The following is a 16,401-nucleotide window of genomic DNA, read 5'->3' as shown; positions in this document are numbered from 1 at the left end:
TGTGTGTGTGTGTGTGTCTTCTGGGAGGAGGGAGGATGGGGGACATTTCTAGATGCTATTAGTGTGTTCTTTTTTAAAAAAACACATTTTAGGATTTTTTTTACCACACGGTCCTTTCACAGTCTCGCTAAACAACCACAAAGCAGAGGAGCTCCACACCGCTGCGTACAAAGTGCTTCCCCATCTCTGGTTTAGATCCATCTCTCTGGAGGCTGTGATTCTACAAATGGGGGGCACACTTCACCCTGGGTCTTTGGACTCTGAAGCCCTTGCTTTCTCATCACACAGCGTGCATGAAAATGCTGATGATTCAGATGAATTTGGGACAGAGAGAAAACTTGTTGGATTGAAACAGTCTGAAATCTAAAATATTTTAATGGGATTTTATTACTTCCAAGTGCATTTGTACTGGCCTCTGTGCATTGGTTAGTGGGCAGGTGAGACCATGGGCTATGGAAGCAGCTTTCCAGGAGCCGTGCACACCTGATTAACCACCTGTGTCTCAGTGTCCACATCTGCAAAAGGGGTTGGTAAGAGCACCTATCTCCTGGGGCCGTGGTGAGGACTAAATAAGCTAGTGCATATAAAGCGCTTAGGATACCAAATGTAAGTACTTGTTAAATTTGCTATTACTATTACTGTTTCTTCAACAGGGTAATGAGTCTAGTTCAAGGGTGGCTGGACCATATTTCTTTTTTTAATTTAATTATTTATATTTTAATTTTTTTAACGTCTTTATTGGAGTATAATTGCTTTACAATGGTGCACCAGTTTCTGCTTTATAAACAAGTGAATCAGCTATACATATACATATATCCCCATATCCCCTCCCTCTTGAGTCTCCCTCCCACCCTCCCTATCCCACCCCTCTAGGTGGTCACAAAGCACCGGAGCTGATCTCCCTGGGCTATGTGGCTGCCTCCCACTAGCTATCTGTTTTACACTTGGTAGTGTATATATGTCCATGCCACTCTCTCACTTCGTCTCAGCTTACCCTTCCCCCTCCCCGTGTCCTCAAGTCCATTCTCTACGTCTGCGTCTTTATTCCTGTCCTGCCCCCAGGTTCTTCAGAAGTGGGCCATATTTCTGAACGTCCTCAAATGTCTCATGGAGACTTTCAACCAGAACGAGACTTTCATCCCTCACATGCACACTGGGATTGGTCTCAGGGATATGGCCCAGTCAACGCACTGCAGGAATCGCCCAACTTAACAAATCAAGGCGAACAGCAGCCGGTGTGAGTGCAAAAGAGTCTTGGAAATGTTCGCTGCTTAAAAGGTGATTTTGTAAGTTCTTTGACTATTTCTTCTGCGTGCAATTACTCAACATACTAATTGTGTTTAAGAAAAACCCTCTTCTTTATAAAGAATATAAATGATCATGTCAGTCCCCTCCCTGGGCAAGTGTTCTCAACACTAGGAGTGAGAAGAATTTCTAATTGTGCTATTTTAGCTCTTGTCAAGCTCCTGTCTGCTTCCAGGTGTGTTGCCTCCGTCGTACTGATCATTCAGACAGTTTTGCACAAAATACCTCTTCCTCTGTGTCCCGTGGGGGTGTCAATGTTGTTCCCATGAGGGGTGGGAGGGAAGGAGGTGGGCATCCAGAGTAGAGCTCATGAGGCTGAGACAGAACATCCAAGCCCACTTGGCTGGAACATCCGTGTTAATGTCCCTGACTCCCAGGAACTGCCCTACAGAATTAAATTCACAGAGTAACTTCATTTCACATGTAAAAGTACAACTCGGTGGTTGGACATAGAAAAGCATCTCACCTTATTTTTGTATTTCTTAATAAGTACATAATCTGTAAATTAAAAGTAGGAAGAAAAATTAGTTGCCAGGCAAACCCCTACCAGGTAAAGTGGATAGAAGCCCAGAGTCGGTGTTCGGTGCCAGCGAGTCTGAGATGCCCGCATTCCAGCTGTGGGAAGTGCATGGGACAGCGGTGGCAATTCTACAGTCGGTCAGCCCTGGAGGTCCTCCTTTCTTTAATAGGCAAGTAAAGAAACTGAAGTCGCTCTACTCCATAAGGTTGGGAGGTGTCATTGCTTTCTTCCGTTTGGGGTCCCTCGGGGAGGGAGATGGTGGGCTCTGGGTGGTCACCCGTCACCTCTCCTTGCAATGCCTGCTGTCCTTGAAATGCCAGTTCTGCCTAGGGATTTTGCCGCCCCTTCTGCTGGCCACTAGCTTCCGCCACCCTGTCATCACTGTCCCACCCTTCCTATCACAGATCAACTAAACCTACATTCCACTCACTGTCCCAATGTATTAGTTTACTGCTGCTCCTATAACGGATTACCACAGCTTAAAGAAACACAAATTTATTATCTCCATTCTGTAGGGCAGAAATCTGGGTGAGCTCAGGTGGCCTCTGTTCAGGGTCTCACTGGGCTGAAATCAAGGTGCAGCCTGGGCTGCTTTCCTTTCTGGAGGCTCCAGGGCACAAACTCCTTCCAGGATCATCAGGTCATTGGCAGAATCCTGTTCCTTGAGGTTGTAGAACTGAAGTCCCATTCCCTTGCCGGCTGTCTGCTGGGTCCACTCCCAGCTCCTAGGGGCCTCTCTCTAGTCCCTGCATCTGGACCCTCCACCTCACAGCTCCCAATGGTCCTGAATCCTTCTCAGGCTTAGAATCACAGAACTCTGCCCTCCCCTTCTGCCACCTCTCTTTTCGGACTTCAGCCAGGGAAAGTTCTCTGCTTTTAGGGATTTATTAGACTGGACCCAGATAATTCAGAAAAATCTCTTTATTTTAAGGTTATAACTTTAATTAAATCTGCAAAGTCCTTTTGTCAGGAGCATAGCTTAGGAAGTGGACATCTTTGAGGCACCATTACTCTGCCTTCCACTCTCAACCAACTTAAGAAAGATAATTGACATAAGATCTCTTTTTCCTTTTCTCAGTCAACACTGTAATGGGTGATTCTTCCACAGCACCTGTATTCTCCCTTATCACAGGTGTTCATATCTTCTTCCTTATCAGACTTAAAGATTCCTGGTGGGACATTTGCTTTATCCCCTAAGAGAGAGAGCACAGTGTGTGGTACAGAATAAAATTTTAAATTATTATTTCAAATTCTGAAAACATTACTTCTTTTCCACATTTATTCATTAAACTAAACAATTACCCCTGATCTTTTCCCAAAGATGCTAGTGTGAATACAACATAGTTCTTTCCCTTGAGGAAATTTAAGAGTCATAGCAGAAGTGTATGGGAACAGTCCCAAGGCCATCTGCTGGGTTCAGGAAAGAAAGATGACAATCTTGAGAGGAGTTTTTAAATATCCTCCAGGTGGATAAGATGGGGCAGAGCAAAATAGCCAGAAGGAGAGGGTCCACATGGATGGAAAGATGCCCCATGTAGTCTCTGTTAGGAGTTGGTAGGGGACCACAGAACACAGGGAGGGACCGGGTTGTCTGAAGCCTGGCACCCCACCTGGCCTGGCCTGTTCTCTGAATTCTTGCTAATAACACATTCCAGGATATTTGCCAACTTCAGGATGGAAGTGGGGGAGACAGAGCACAGAAAACACAGGTGGTGTAGGATGTTCTGGAAAGAGACCAGCGAGATTTCCATGGGATGCCAGGGCTCCCAGAGTTCAGATAACACAGGGCAGTGATTTCTAATAATTTTGATGTTAAAGACCTGTTGCTTCTATTCTGAAAAAGGTGAGTTACTGTAAAACAACATCCCGTGTTTAAAAATATCAAATGCTGATAATGGTTGAAATATCTGTTAATTCAAATCTAGTCCCCCAAACCTATTACTATATCTGCCTTATCAGTATCTATTCAAAAACTTGGTTTGGTTTTACTTAAAGCAAATTTATTCCTTGATCATTTTGTAAAGAATCACATTTTCCATGAACCCTTTCAATTTTTTTTTTCCTGGTTGTCAGCTTGAGATGGCAGGATATGCAAATCACAATGTTTACAGTTAGAAAAATCATTAAAATATTCATTGCTGAGATGGGACCCTTGGTACTTATCATAAGATCTTGGCAGAGAGAAACGGAATCTGGATTCTCCAAGTCTAGTGAAACAAGTCTTCCTGCAAACTAAGGAAAACAAATTCTAAGTAGGAAATTGATTTTACTAATTAATTTGCTGGTGGCTCTAACTCATTTTTGGAAATAGAATAAACAAAGGAAAACACAACAATTAAGTCATCTCCTCCCATTTTCCAAAAAGAGTGGGTCTAATGTGTGTGATGGTGAATTTTATGTGTCAACTTAGGTGGGCTACAGTGCTGGATATTTGGTCAAACATGCTGGATATTTCTGTTGAGGGTGTTTTTGGATGAGATGAACGTTTAAGTAAGGAGCCTTTGAATAAAACAAATTCCCCTCCATAGTGTGGGTGGGCCTCATCTAATCAGTTGAAGATCTTAATAGACCAAAACCTGACCTCCCGCAAGCAAGAGAAAATCCTCCAGCAGAAGGTATTTGGACGTGTACTCTGTCTCTAGCCTGCTACATACCCTGCAGATTTTGGACTCTCCAGACTGCATAACTGTGTGAGCCAATTCCTTACAATAAATCTCTGTCTCTATGTATTCATCCTGCTGGTTCTGTTTCTCTGGAGAAGCCCAACTGATGCAATGTTTTTTTAGTGCTTTCTTTACGTGTTGGTGCGTTTGATGAATTATGATTATCTGTCTTGAAAACTTGTTCTATTAATATTTTAACATTTCCTCGATACAAATGAACTTATTTACAAAACAGAAACAGGCTTCGATTGACATGTCCACACTGCTATATTTAAAATGGATAACCAACAAGGACCTACTGTATAGCTCAGGGAACTCGGCTCAATATTATGTAACCTAAATAGGAAAAGAATTTGAAAAAGAATAGATACATGTGTATGTATATGTATAACTGAATCACTTTGCTGTACACCTGAAATTATCGCAACATTGTTAATCAACTATATTCCAATATAAAATAAAAGGTTAAAAAGAACAAAGGAATTCTGGCTGAAAAAAATTTTTAAATTTTTCTTAACTGGTTTCTTTGAAGTACTAAGCACTCAGCAAGGAAATTCTCAAGGATCCCATTTGCTAGAAGTGTTTGCTCCAGGATCCAGCCGCACGGGAGGGAAAGGATGATTCTTTTCCACCTGGGACAGTGCAGAGGGAGCCTGGGCTCTGGGCTTGGGGTGGGCAGAGCCCTGGGGTGGCCCTTGTTCCCTGCCCCCTGCTGTACGTGCCCAGCACAGATCCCAGGACTGAACATGAGGCGAGTGCTCTGGTTGCACCGTGTCCCATGGCACCAGTGACCTCACAGCAGGGAGAGTGCTGGGTGGGCCTGACCTAATCACATGAGGTCAGTCACAGGGGAGGAGTCAGAGGTTGAGGGCATGGGAAGTATGCAGAGTGCCCTTGCTGGCTCAGGGATGAAGATGGCCCGTGTGGCCAGGAAGGTGGGTGGCCCCAGGAGCCAAAAGTGACCCCCGCCAAAGGCCGACTAGGAGGTGGGGACCTCAGTCCAACACCTGCAAGAAACTGGCTTCTGTCACAACAGGACTGAGCCCAGGATCAGATTTCCCCTCAAAGCCTCCAAGGACCCAGCTAGGCCCACACCTTGATATCCTCGTTGTGATCCTGGTGTGGAGAGCTCAGCCCGCGGGCTGAAGTGCCGACCATGGAGTAGTGAGCTAGTCTGGGGGTGTGAAGCTTCTGGACGTGGGGGCTTCATCACACAGCACGAGACGCTGTTACCCCTCCTCATACCCTCTGGGCCCTCATTTCTTCTCTCAGGTGGCAATGGAGACAATGACATGTCCTGATTTATGGTCCTGCTTTCAGAGGTGGATTGGCCAGGGGAAGGGGTTTGGTGTGGGTCCCAGAAAGCCCTGCCTTGGCCCCCTTTGCTCGAGCCCTTGTGGAATGAGGGAAGAACCCAACAGTTAGGGTAAAGTTGCTGCATTCAGAAGTCAACGCTGCCACTTGTCAGGTGCCGGGACTTGAGATAATCACAAAACTCCCCTCCGCTTCCCTGTCACCAAAGGGGCCTAGTTACAGGTGGGCCTGTCGTGTGGATTGAGGGGTGTGGCAGGTGTGGATGTAGGTGAATCCTGGGCCTCTGAGAGTTCAGGCCAGGCCCTCGAGGACGCCGATGGACCTGGTTCACTGCCTTCTTCCCAGGGCCCCTCCCAGCTCGGGTAACAAGGCAGTGATATGACGTCTGCTGGCTGATTCCTCCAGCATTGTCTGGGAAGGTCGTGCACCAGGCCTGCCGCTCCGTGAGCATCTCAGCGACAGCCCAGGAAGAAAGCCCCTTTCCCGTGTCATGTTGGAGTCTGGGCCTACTCCTGTCCTACCAGAAGCATTGAGAAGGTGTTCCCTGGACTGCAGTCCTTTGATAAAAATAGGTGGCCTTTATGGAGTATCTACTCCATCCATGTGCTTGTTTGCCAAAAGCAGTTCCATTTGGCTGGCAGTCGGCCCTTCAGAGTAGGACAGTTCTCCTCATTGTGCAGAGGACGGGACTGCTTCAGAGAGGTTATGTAAGGTCTTTGAGCTCACACAGTTAGGAACTGATTCAGAAGGCCGGCGTTTCCCAGTGCCCAAATGGACTCCTACCTCCGGGACCTTTGTGGAGGGAGTTGGGGCCCCTGTCAACACAGCCACAGGTTTCACTCTGTGGCTCATTTTCTTCCTACACAGGGCAGGGGATGTGTGAACGCCTCATCAGTCATGGATCGGTTTGCTCAGGGACTCCTGAGGTGTTTAGTTTTAAGGGAGAAAGAAAAACACTTTTATTTATTCCCTAGCATAGCTGTCTTTAAGCGTCATTAAGAATTATGATCATGCCTTTAGATTTTTCTTCTAGAGCCTTTGCTAAGAGAGTAAGAAATTCCCTCTTGGATCAATATCCCCTTTTCCTTCTTCCTGGCTTTGCGGGTCCTGGGTTTTCTGATGGCAATTGCCCATCACGTGCCCCGGTTCACCCTTCGTCTGCAGTCAGACTGGCCTGTACTTTCTCCTCTCTGTATGTGTGGGCTCCTACTCTGGGAGAGGTATATGCCGGCTCAGCCAATGCACACAGCCCTCTTACAGCCTCTTCGTGGAGCTAGAGCGGTATTTAACATTCTTCTTGTCTTTCCTGACCAGTTTACCTAAGGTGGAAACACTGTGAGACACCAGGTATTAAGACCCTGTGCAATCTAAGGACACTTCTGAACAAACTCCAGAAAGACCACAGAGATGATGTCTACATGTACGCCTCCGGACACCTGAACCCCAGCAAGCTCTACAGGCCTCTGGAGACAATCCTGTGTCACTGGCCCAATGCCAACAGGCCCAAGGAGGCAAATGTCTTTGGAGTAGAAAAGCCATCTGAAAAGAAGATTAAAAAGATGAAAGATGCTTTAGCTTATTTTACCATCAACACAGCTGTGGGCCCAAACGATGCTGAGACACCCCCGCTCTTCAGGTATTTGAACCTTCTGACACATGGTTCCCACACTTCGGAGGAGGATTTGATTCCAAAGAAGGGTTTGAGAGAGGAAGGTTCCCCCGAACGGCCGAAGAGAGAAGAGCTACCATGGCCCAAGATGAAGGTTCTGAAGTACAAAGAAGTGAAGTCCAGCCGTGAGTGTGCGATGTGCCCCCCAGGCAGGGACGAGTTCCAGTACCTCAGCTCACACTTGGCTGGCATAACAAAAGCAGACAAGTACAGGAAGTTCTTGAGTTTCCAGAAACAAGTTCTTGCAAAGCAAGATGTCTTGAAGAGTGACTTCACTGGGAGCAAGGTGGTGACATGCCATGAAAAGAAGTTGAAGCAGGTAAGGAGGGCAGTTCTGCGATACTATCGGTACCGGTGCCAGTCCTGGGAGTCTAAAGATTGTGGGCGGAGGCTGGCTCTCTGACACCTCACTTACTTTCCCAGGTAGGATGGGAAAGGGCTGAGAATATCCCCCGCGATGTAGATGGTAACACGGTGAAATCAAAGAAGGTTAAGTTTGGAAAGTGGTGCCTTGGAGGTGATTTCATAATGGATAGCAATGGATGCTGCAGAGCAGCTACAGTCAAGCAAGTGCCCCTGGGACAGCAGAAGCACCTGAGGAAGAGGTTTGCCTAACTCACTCTGGAAGAATGTGAAGAGAGGGTGAGGAGAGAGTTGAGGATGCAGGTGAAATCCAAGTAGGAGCCAAGCAGTCTTTAGAAGGTAGTTTGGCGTCGTGGGACATGCTGCCGTGAGCGACCAAGGGCTGAGAGTGGAACTTAGTGATGGGAAGGGTGAGGATGCAGGGAAGGGTCTACATATGAAATAACCAAACAGTGATGAGATTTTTGGCTGAGAGGACTGATAGAAAGAGAAGGACCTTGAGGACACTATAGAGGCAGAGAGTGAATCCGTGATTCACAGGATGCAAGGGAATAAATAAAGAAAAATCAGGCAAACATAGGTTCTCAGCCCCAGGTGGTTTGGCACTCAGCTCTGCTGAGACCCAACGCTGGGGGGGCGGGACCTGTGCCCCCTGATAGAAAGCCCCGTGGGGTGTCTGATTCCTCAACCTGAGAAAATAATCAGAAAGGAAAATGAAGTCATCCTGAAACGGGCTGGTTCTCTTTTTCCTCCAGAAGCTCCAGAAAATATGTGTCTGTGACCCTGAAGATTTCAACAGACTACAGGTCTTTGGAGAAGTCTTTGAAGATATTTGCAATAGTTCTTTGATATTTGGTGATATCTTGAAAGAAATTAAGGTGAGAGAAACATGCTTTTCCCAGATAACAATTGAGAGCCATGCATGATTTTTTGCACACGTGAGCTCAAGCCTCACAGAAATTCTGTCGAGTATCATGGTGTCCATTCTACACGAGGAAAATCATTCACGGAGACTTGAAAGAATGTGCCTACAGACACATGAGTCATAAATGGATCACGTGAGATAAACACCCAGCTAGCTCACTCCTGAAACCCATATATTTATACTAAAGCTTCCTAATTGTAGATAAACTCTTATAAACTGCACATATGTAACACAGAAACTTCTATGGTTATGCATATATAATTTTATATGAATCTTTAAGGAGTTTTAAGTTTGTTGTGATTTCATGGTGAAAGTGACCATCATATCATAGCTGAGTTGGAATTAGGTTGCTTGTGGAGTCTGCTATTGTCCAAGGCCCCCAAACAGGCAAGGCTTAAAAGCAGGGTGTGGTGGTCTGCCCTCCAGAGAACATCTCCATCTCTGGAAGGTCAGTAGGACCCAAATCCACGGAGCATCCTAGTGGCAGGAGGTCATATGTTGTACATGTGTCAAGGTATTTTGTGATTCTATCCTGAAGTCCTCAATAGTTAATATTCAAATATGCTTTAAAGATGGTGAGATTTTGTACATTTTAGTATGTATACTATTTAATATATTGTGGGAGCATTCTTACATTTTTTTTTAATGATCTGAACTGACATCCTTAACCTCCATTTTATTTACATATGCAAAGAATATTATATTGTACTGTATTCTCATAACACATTTCCAATGGGCCTTTCTTTCTTCTCTCCTTTCTCCCTTGCTTCCTTTCTTCCTTCTTTCTTTTTTTCTCTTTTTTTCTTTCTGTAGGATGAATATGAACTCTACATGTTATTACTTCTGAAGACCCAGCCCACAGAACAGTATAAGGTAACAATCAATCATGCAAGTCTTAAATAGAACTTATTTCTTCATATTTCCTGAGCACTGGAAACCTGTCTGAATCAAAGAAGCCCCATTTGTGCCTCCATAATTTAGAACAGCTGACACTTTTAAAAGGAATTGGCTTTATACTCATGAAGGACACTCCAGGTAAAGGCAACAGTGAGGGATGGGCAGGGGAGGCACACACGTTTCTTGTTTTTTGCAGTATCTCTGGCCACCAGTTCGCCATGATCTCTACAGGCCTGTCCTTCTGTAACCCAGTCCTCGCATGTCTGCTTCTCTCAGAATTGGCCCTCTCTCTCTCTTCACTCTCTGCTGGTAGATGAGATCCCTTACACTGATGGCTCCTGGCTTTGTATGCATCACCCCAATCTTTCCTGTGAGTTCCAGATTACAGTGTATCCAGCCAGTGTCCCCTGGAGGCTGACACTTAGGTGTCTGAGTCAGCAGGTTACAGACCTTAAAATTGGGAAATTATCTTGAATTAACTGGGCGGGCCCAATCTAATCACACAAGCCCTTAAAAGCAGAGAACTTTCCCTGGCTGAAGTCAGAAGGGAGAGGTGGCAGAAGGGGAAGTCAGAGTTCTGTGATTCTAAGCCTGAGAAGAATTCAGGACCATTGGGAGCTGTGAGGTGGAGGGTCCAGATGCAGGGACTAGAGAGAGGCCCCTAGGAGCTGAGAGTAGACCCTGCTGACAGCCGGCAAGGGAATGGGACTTAAGTCCTACAACCTCGAGGCACCGGATTCTGCCAATGACCTGATGATCCTGGAAGGAGTTTGTGCCCTGGAGCCTCCAGAAAGGAAGACAGCCCAGGCTGCACCTTGATTTCAGCCCAGTGAGACCCTGAGCAGAGTCCAGAAGCCACTCAGATTTCTGCCCTACAGAACAGAGATAATAAATTTGTGTTATGACACTAAGTTTGTGGTAATTCGTTATGAGAGCAAAATGAAAGTAAGAAAATGTCCCACAAACATCTCCAGTTTCCAACACTGTTGTTAAGCTGCTCTTTACTGAATATTTGCTGCCATAGTTCGTGTGTGGTCCTTGTCTCCTGATGCCTCACCAGCTCCTTCCAAACTGCACATTCTGCATTTTCCCAATGAGGTGAAATAGTGTCTACCTGGAAGCTGGGTGACCTCTTGGCAAATAAGGTTTGTGCAGATGTAATCAAGTTCAGATGTGGTTGTAAGGGTGGGTCCTAATCCAATGACTGGTGTTCTTAGAGGAAGAGGGAAGTTTGGACACAGACACAGCACGGAAGTTGGAAGCAGAGATGGGACTCTCTGGAGTCCCAAACCGTGGAGTAGCTATAGATGTTAATGGCTTGGGAATATAGAGGGTGCTGCGTTAGTAATTACTGGAAAGCATGTACAGTTGTTACCCTCAGGGGAGAGCGAGCAGCCCACATAAACTGTGGCTATCTCCTCTCACTGTGCCAACTTACAGGGGTTCCCTCTAGGCTTAAGCCACACCTGTGGATGCTTATAAGGAAGATGGACTATAGGAATGATGTTATCACTTACAAAACTAAGAGAATATAGCACTGTAGCTAGGATGACTTTTGACATTTTCAATAAAGTTTAAAAATCCTATCTTATAAATTGGGAAGAAGAATGTCTTACTCTGTCTATGAAAAAAAAAAATCACAGCCTCCTAAGGAAGTCTGTTCTAACTTAGCTCTTAATCGAAAATCACATGTTTGCATGGTGTTCTTTGTTTTGAGCTTTTCGTGCTTCAGAAAAAAGCTTTTGTTTGGCAGGAATAAGCAATGGCTCCAGCTGGGGGTCTACCCTGTTCTTTACTTATTGAGGTTAAGTCACAAAGGAACATATATGCCCATATCCCAATCAAACACCAGAATGAAAAATTCCCCAGGGCCTCAGGGCACTAGATCCTTCTTTCTGCGGCCCATCACTTAAGAAGGCAGAGACCTTTGTTTCACCACATTTGAGAAGCATCACTTTATATCCATATATAGCCATCGAGTTAGTATCGTTTCTCACTAATTAGAAAAACAATTGCTGTGCTGATAATAATGTGCTCGAAGCACTTTATTCAGCACTTTCCTTCCCCCACACAGTGAAACCCCACCACTCTAAATTTCTTAGGAAAATAAAAACTTAAAATTAAAAAATATATACCTTACCCAGATCTTCATGTGGCTATTTATCCCTCCTCTGATATTCCTCCCTCCCTTCCATCCTCCCTATTTACCTATTTTGACTAGAATTTGTATTTTCACTCAGGACATCTTGAACACACTGTATTAACAGAAAAAGGAAAATCCTCACCCTTGCTTTGTGTTTGTCTCACCTGTTATGGCCTCATTCTGCCCAGACTTGGCTGACTCACATCCAGGGGCTGGAGACGAGGAGGGTGAGGACTGCAGATGTCGACCAGGCCAGGGAGGAGCTGAGGGCGCTCGTGATGGCCATCAAAGCAGCCCTGGACCGTAATGACAAGTGAGGGTTGATCTATGCTGGGATTACACTTATTTTACAATGTCTTAAAACCATGTGACAAGCATATTTTATACTTTTTCCTGCCTTGTTGGGTGTGGTACCCTGCCTTTATCAACACCAAGCTGGTCGCTGGGTCTCTTGCACAAACCATCACACATGTGACTAGGATATTCTACTAAATCTGGTGTTTCTATGAGGGGAATTTGGGGAGGTTTCTGAAGGAATCTCAGGCCATCTTCAGTTGTCCCCTGAGGATTTATTGTTGGCTGAGTATGCTGCAAAATCAAGATAGCTTTTAAGAATGCCCTAGTTATTTTTTAACTTAGAAAATCTTTTAACCTCTGTGATTAGTCTTTCAGGGTGAAACCACAATCTGATAGGGTATAAATTTTTTAAAGAATTAAAAAAAAGATGAAAGTAAATCTGACACACTCATAATATGCTCAAGCAAACAAAACAAGAAACAAAAACCAAAAATCAAAACTCTGCCTTCAGTGTAACTAAAAGACAGAAAGTGTCCTAAATTCAAAATACCTGAAAATAGAAAATAAACATTCTGTGCCAGTGAAACATTATCTACTCTTTCTGCAAAACTTGGTGGAAGCAAGGTCAGTCTGGGGCAGAGAGAAGAATGGAGTTAGTGGAAATCCTAAAATTGTCTTAAAAGCACTGTGAGAGAGAGTGAACCACCCAAAGTGAGAATACTGCACAGGTTACTGGGAGGTCTACAAGAGCACTGACTCAAAAGAAGGGGACACAAAAGTGAGTGTGGAAGTAAGGAAACAATTCTGAGATGATGATATGGGTGAGAAGAGGGTTAAAAGGAAGTGATCAGCATACTTGGAAGAGAAAATTTAGCAAGGGAGAGAAATTTAGAACCCCTTAAGAGAAGAAAATCAAAGGGCACACAACCCTTCCTACTACTGTTTTTCTGTCTCTTCAAAAAAAAAAAAAAAAGGAAACAAAATAAAACCCAAACAACAAAAACAACAGTATAATTTGCTCTGACAGAAAAGTGTCTTCTTGAATTAAGAATCTCACAAATTAGGAGCCCTAACCATAACAATGCAGAGTCTGTGTCCACACAGCTGACTGTAAAAAGAAAACAGAAAATAAGAACCCATATAATTTAGCTGATGAAAATCCCTAACATCTGACAACAACAACAAACAGCTGGAGAAGAAAACTGTGCCACAACCCTGCAAACTAAACCAAATATTCTCAAAAGAGCATGTCAGGGTATAAAAACAACCTTGAGTCATAAATTTAAAACCTAAACATAGAAATCAACAGCAGCAAAAGAGGAGGCCATGAAACAAGATTTGACAACTGAGGAAAGATAGTGAAAAAGTCAGAATTATATTATAGATCAAGACTAACCTAGGACATGTCCAGGGAGGAATTGTTTTGAATGAAAATGTGACAAGGGGCATTAGAAAAAAGCAAGAAACAATGAAAAGAATTAAAACGTGATAAATAAAGAAAAAGAGTTGGAGAAAAAGTGGTTGAAATAAAAGACAGGCAAAGAAGATCCAACTTATATGTAATGGAAGTCCCCAGGAAGAAAAACAAAGCAGTGAAATAGAAACATAAGTAAATTTAGAACTGTAACACATTAAAAGGTTTTTTTTTTAAACTTATTTTTGGCTGCATTGTGTCTTCGTTGCTGTGTGCAGGCTTTCTCTAATTGTGGTGAGCGGGGGCTACTCTTTGTTGCAGTGCATGGGCTTCTCATTGCCGTGGCTTCTCTTGTTGTGGACCACGGGGTCTAGGCATGCGGGCTTTAGTAGTTGTGGCACACAGGTTCAGTAGTTGCGGCACGTGGGCCCTAGAGCACATGGGCTCAGTAGTTGTGGTGCGTGGGCTTAGTTGCTCTGCAGCATGTGGGATCTTCCCGGACCAGGGATCGAACCTGTGTCCCCTGCATTGGCAGGCAGATTCTTAAACACTGCATCACCAGGGAAGTCTCATATAACACAACACATCAAAAGTTCGTGGAGACTGAACCCTCTGAAATACATATTGAAAAGGTTTTCACCATTATTATTAACCCACTTAACCTTAACTTCTTAAACTTGGAGTCATAATACTTTTCTATTTATTTTAGTCTGTCATAAAATGAGTTAATGTATACGAAAACCTTAAACCATCAAGCCCCTTGTAGACAAGGCAGTGTTAAGACATTTGTGGTGCTGATGTTTTTCACCAAATCACAGGGTTTCCCTCAGTATATGCAAACTTATTTGATTCCTTTTTCTCTGTAAATCTATTAGAGATAGTCAGTGTAGTTTATTTTGAACGAGGAAGAAGATACAAAGAGATAACAAAGGTTTTATTTCCTCCTTTTAAAATTTCTTGTGTTTTATTTTTAGTTTAAATATAGTGGAATTTGTAAATTGTATCTATGGGATACAATCATAATTAACAGGGAAAATGCAACATGTATTCCAATATCGGTAGGATTTTTCCATTATTGGACTCATTATTTCATTATTGGCTTCAGAGTGTAAAATGCTAGTTTTTTTGCCCCCTTGCTTCTTAAAAATTCAAGTCACAAAGTAATATCAATAAATGCTGTAAGACCAGCTCCTTTACCAGTGGCTTAGGCAATCTTGGTAAGAAAGTATTCTTCTGTTTATTGAACTTGACTGATCCAGGCTCTCATCCATCTTCAAATCACCTTTTTTGTTAGAAACTAAGAAGATCTGTTCTTATTTCTCAATTTTAGGACTGTTGTATAAAATAGACAAAAGGAAAATGGTACAAACAGGGTTCTAATACATCACTATGTTTTATCTCCAAACCGTAGACTCAGAAGTGAATTGGAGCTGGAACACATGTTGCTGCAGTCCACTAAGAAGAGATCAGGTGAGTGACTGTGTGATTGATCTTCTGACATGACTTTTGCTGTGACCTTCGGGTGAGGAATCTTCAAACCTGGTCCACTGTTCATGGCCTCTTCTGTTAGTTGTTTGAAAGGGTTTTGCAGAGAGCTTATTACATTTTATTCCTTTTTTTCCCCATCAAGTTCTTTAGAAATTCAGTAAGTTTTCATTTTATCTGAAGTGGTTTAAATGAAATACTTTAAAGACACAAGGAAGCAGTTGATTTCTTTAAGAGATTATGTCAGGGCCAAGATCATTATCCCAGTTTCTGATGCTTTGGGCACTTTTGGTTATTGAGTTTCTCTGTAACAAGAGACAACTTGTGTGCATTTCATTTTCCTCCAGGATCTTTGTGGGTTTTAGTGGAACATTGAATGAATTCAGGACCTTATGTAGCAAGAATTAGGTCAAGCTTTGACCAAGATGTTTGCAATAGATTCTAGGAAAATTGACCAAATGGTATAAATATGAGAGTCAGCTCCCCCGAGGAAGTGCTGAAGGACTAAATGCTGTTGATTTTAGAGAAAGTTTCTTGAAATATATAATAGTTTTTAGCGGGGGGCAGACAGTGAACACTTCAGCGCAACCAAGTGAGATGGAAATAGAGGAAGTGGGGCCGTGGCCTGTGGTTTCCAGGGTAACAGCAAGGAAGACAGCCCAGCCTGGTTTTCACAACCTTTACATCTTTATTCCTGTATCAGAGGAGTCAGCTTTTCCAGACAACAATGAGTTTCTGTCCAGGTCTGGGGTGCCCTCTCTTGCAGACAGTCCTCAACCTGCCCATCACAGTGACCCACTCACATGGCTGTTATTTGAACTGGTTTCATCTCAGCTGCTGCCTGTTCACTGGGGACAGTGACAGTGCTTCCCTCAGCTGTTAGGAGGATTCGGCCTGATGACCCGTGTGAGGCAAGAACACAGGGCCTGGCACAGCGGAGTTGCTCTGCCTGTCAGCTCCTTCTCGTATCATTATTACATGTGAGCAGGAACTTGGTTCATGGGAAATTAATTACATTTTGTGAACATTTATGAAGTAACATAAAATATTTTAAAGATATTAAAAATTTTTAAAGATATTTAAACATAAAACATAAAATATTTTAAAGATGTTAAAAATTATCTCAAAATTAGATACGCAACTTAGAGTTTGATTAAATAACCAAAATAAGTTCAATTAAGTATGCCGCTCATTAATCTTTACTGTTTACATTGACGATTCACTCAAATGTCATTTTTCCTCCAGGTTTGTTCCACACTAACTCATCCTGGAATCACTTTTCTCCTCTCAGCATCTCTGAGGTTGTTCTCACAGGTCTAACCTGTTTTGAGACTGGTTTTGAGAAGAAATCTAGTGTCCTGTATTCTTCCTCCTTTATTCTTTTTTTTTTTTTTTTTTTTTTTTTT

At 43.5% G+C, this 16,401-nt stretch overlaps 1 protein-coding gene across 1 annotated transcript in view; it reads left to right on the top strand.

Annotated features, from left to right (window-relative positions):
• Positions 1-7,136: 7,136 nt before the first annotated feature.
• The window catches only part of CUNH6orf118 (chromosome unknown C6orf118 homolog), a 15,754-nt gene continuing 6,489 nt past the window's right edge, over positions 7,137-16,401 (top strand). The window contains 5 exon segments of the mRNA XM_007472361.1: positions 7,137-7,790; positions 8,590-8,712; positions 9,573-9,632; positions 11,988-12,112; positions 14,922-14,980. Coding sequence (XP_007472423.1) covers positions 7,221-7,790; positions 8,590-8,712; positions 9,573-9,632; positions 11,988-12,112; positions 14,922-14,980 — 937 coding nt within the window. The 5' untranslated portion in view covers positions 7,137-7,220.

This window comes from Lipotes vexillifer, unplaced genomic scaffold (genome assembly GCF_000442215.2).
Source record: "Lipotes vexillifer unplaced genomic scaffold, Lipotes_vexillifer_v1.1 scaffold1879, whole genome shotgun sequence".
Taxonomy (NCBI): domain Eukaryota; kingdom Metazoa; phylum Chordata; class Mammalia; order Artiodactyla; family Lipotidae; genus Lipotes; species Lipotes vexillifer.
This window is presented reverse-complemented; position numbering and strand designations above follow the sequence as displayed.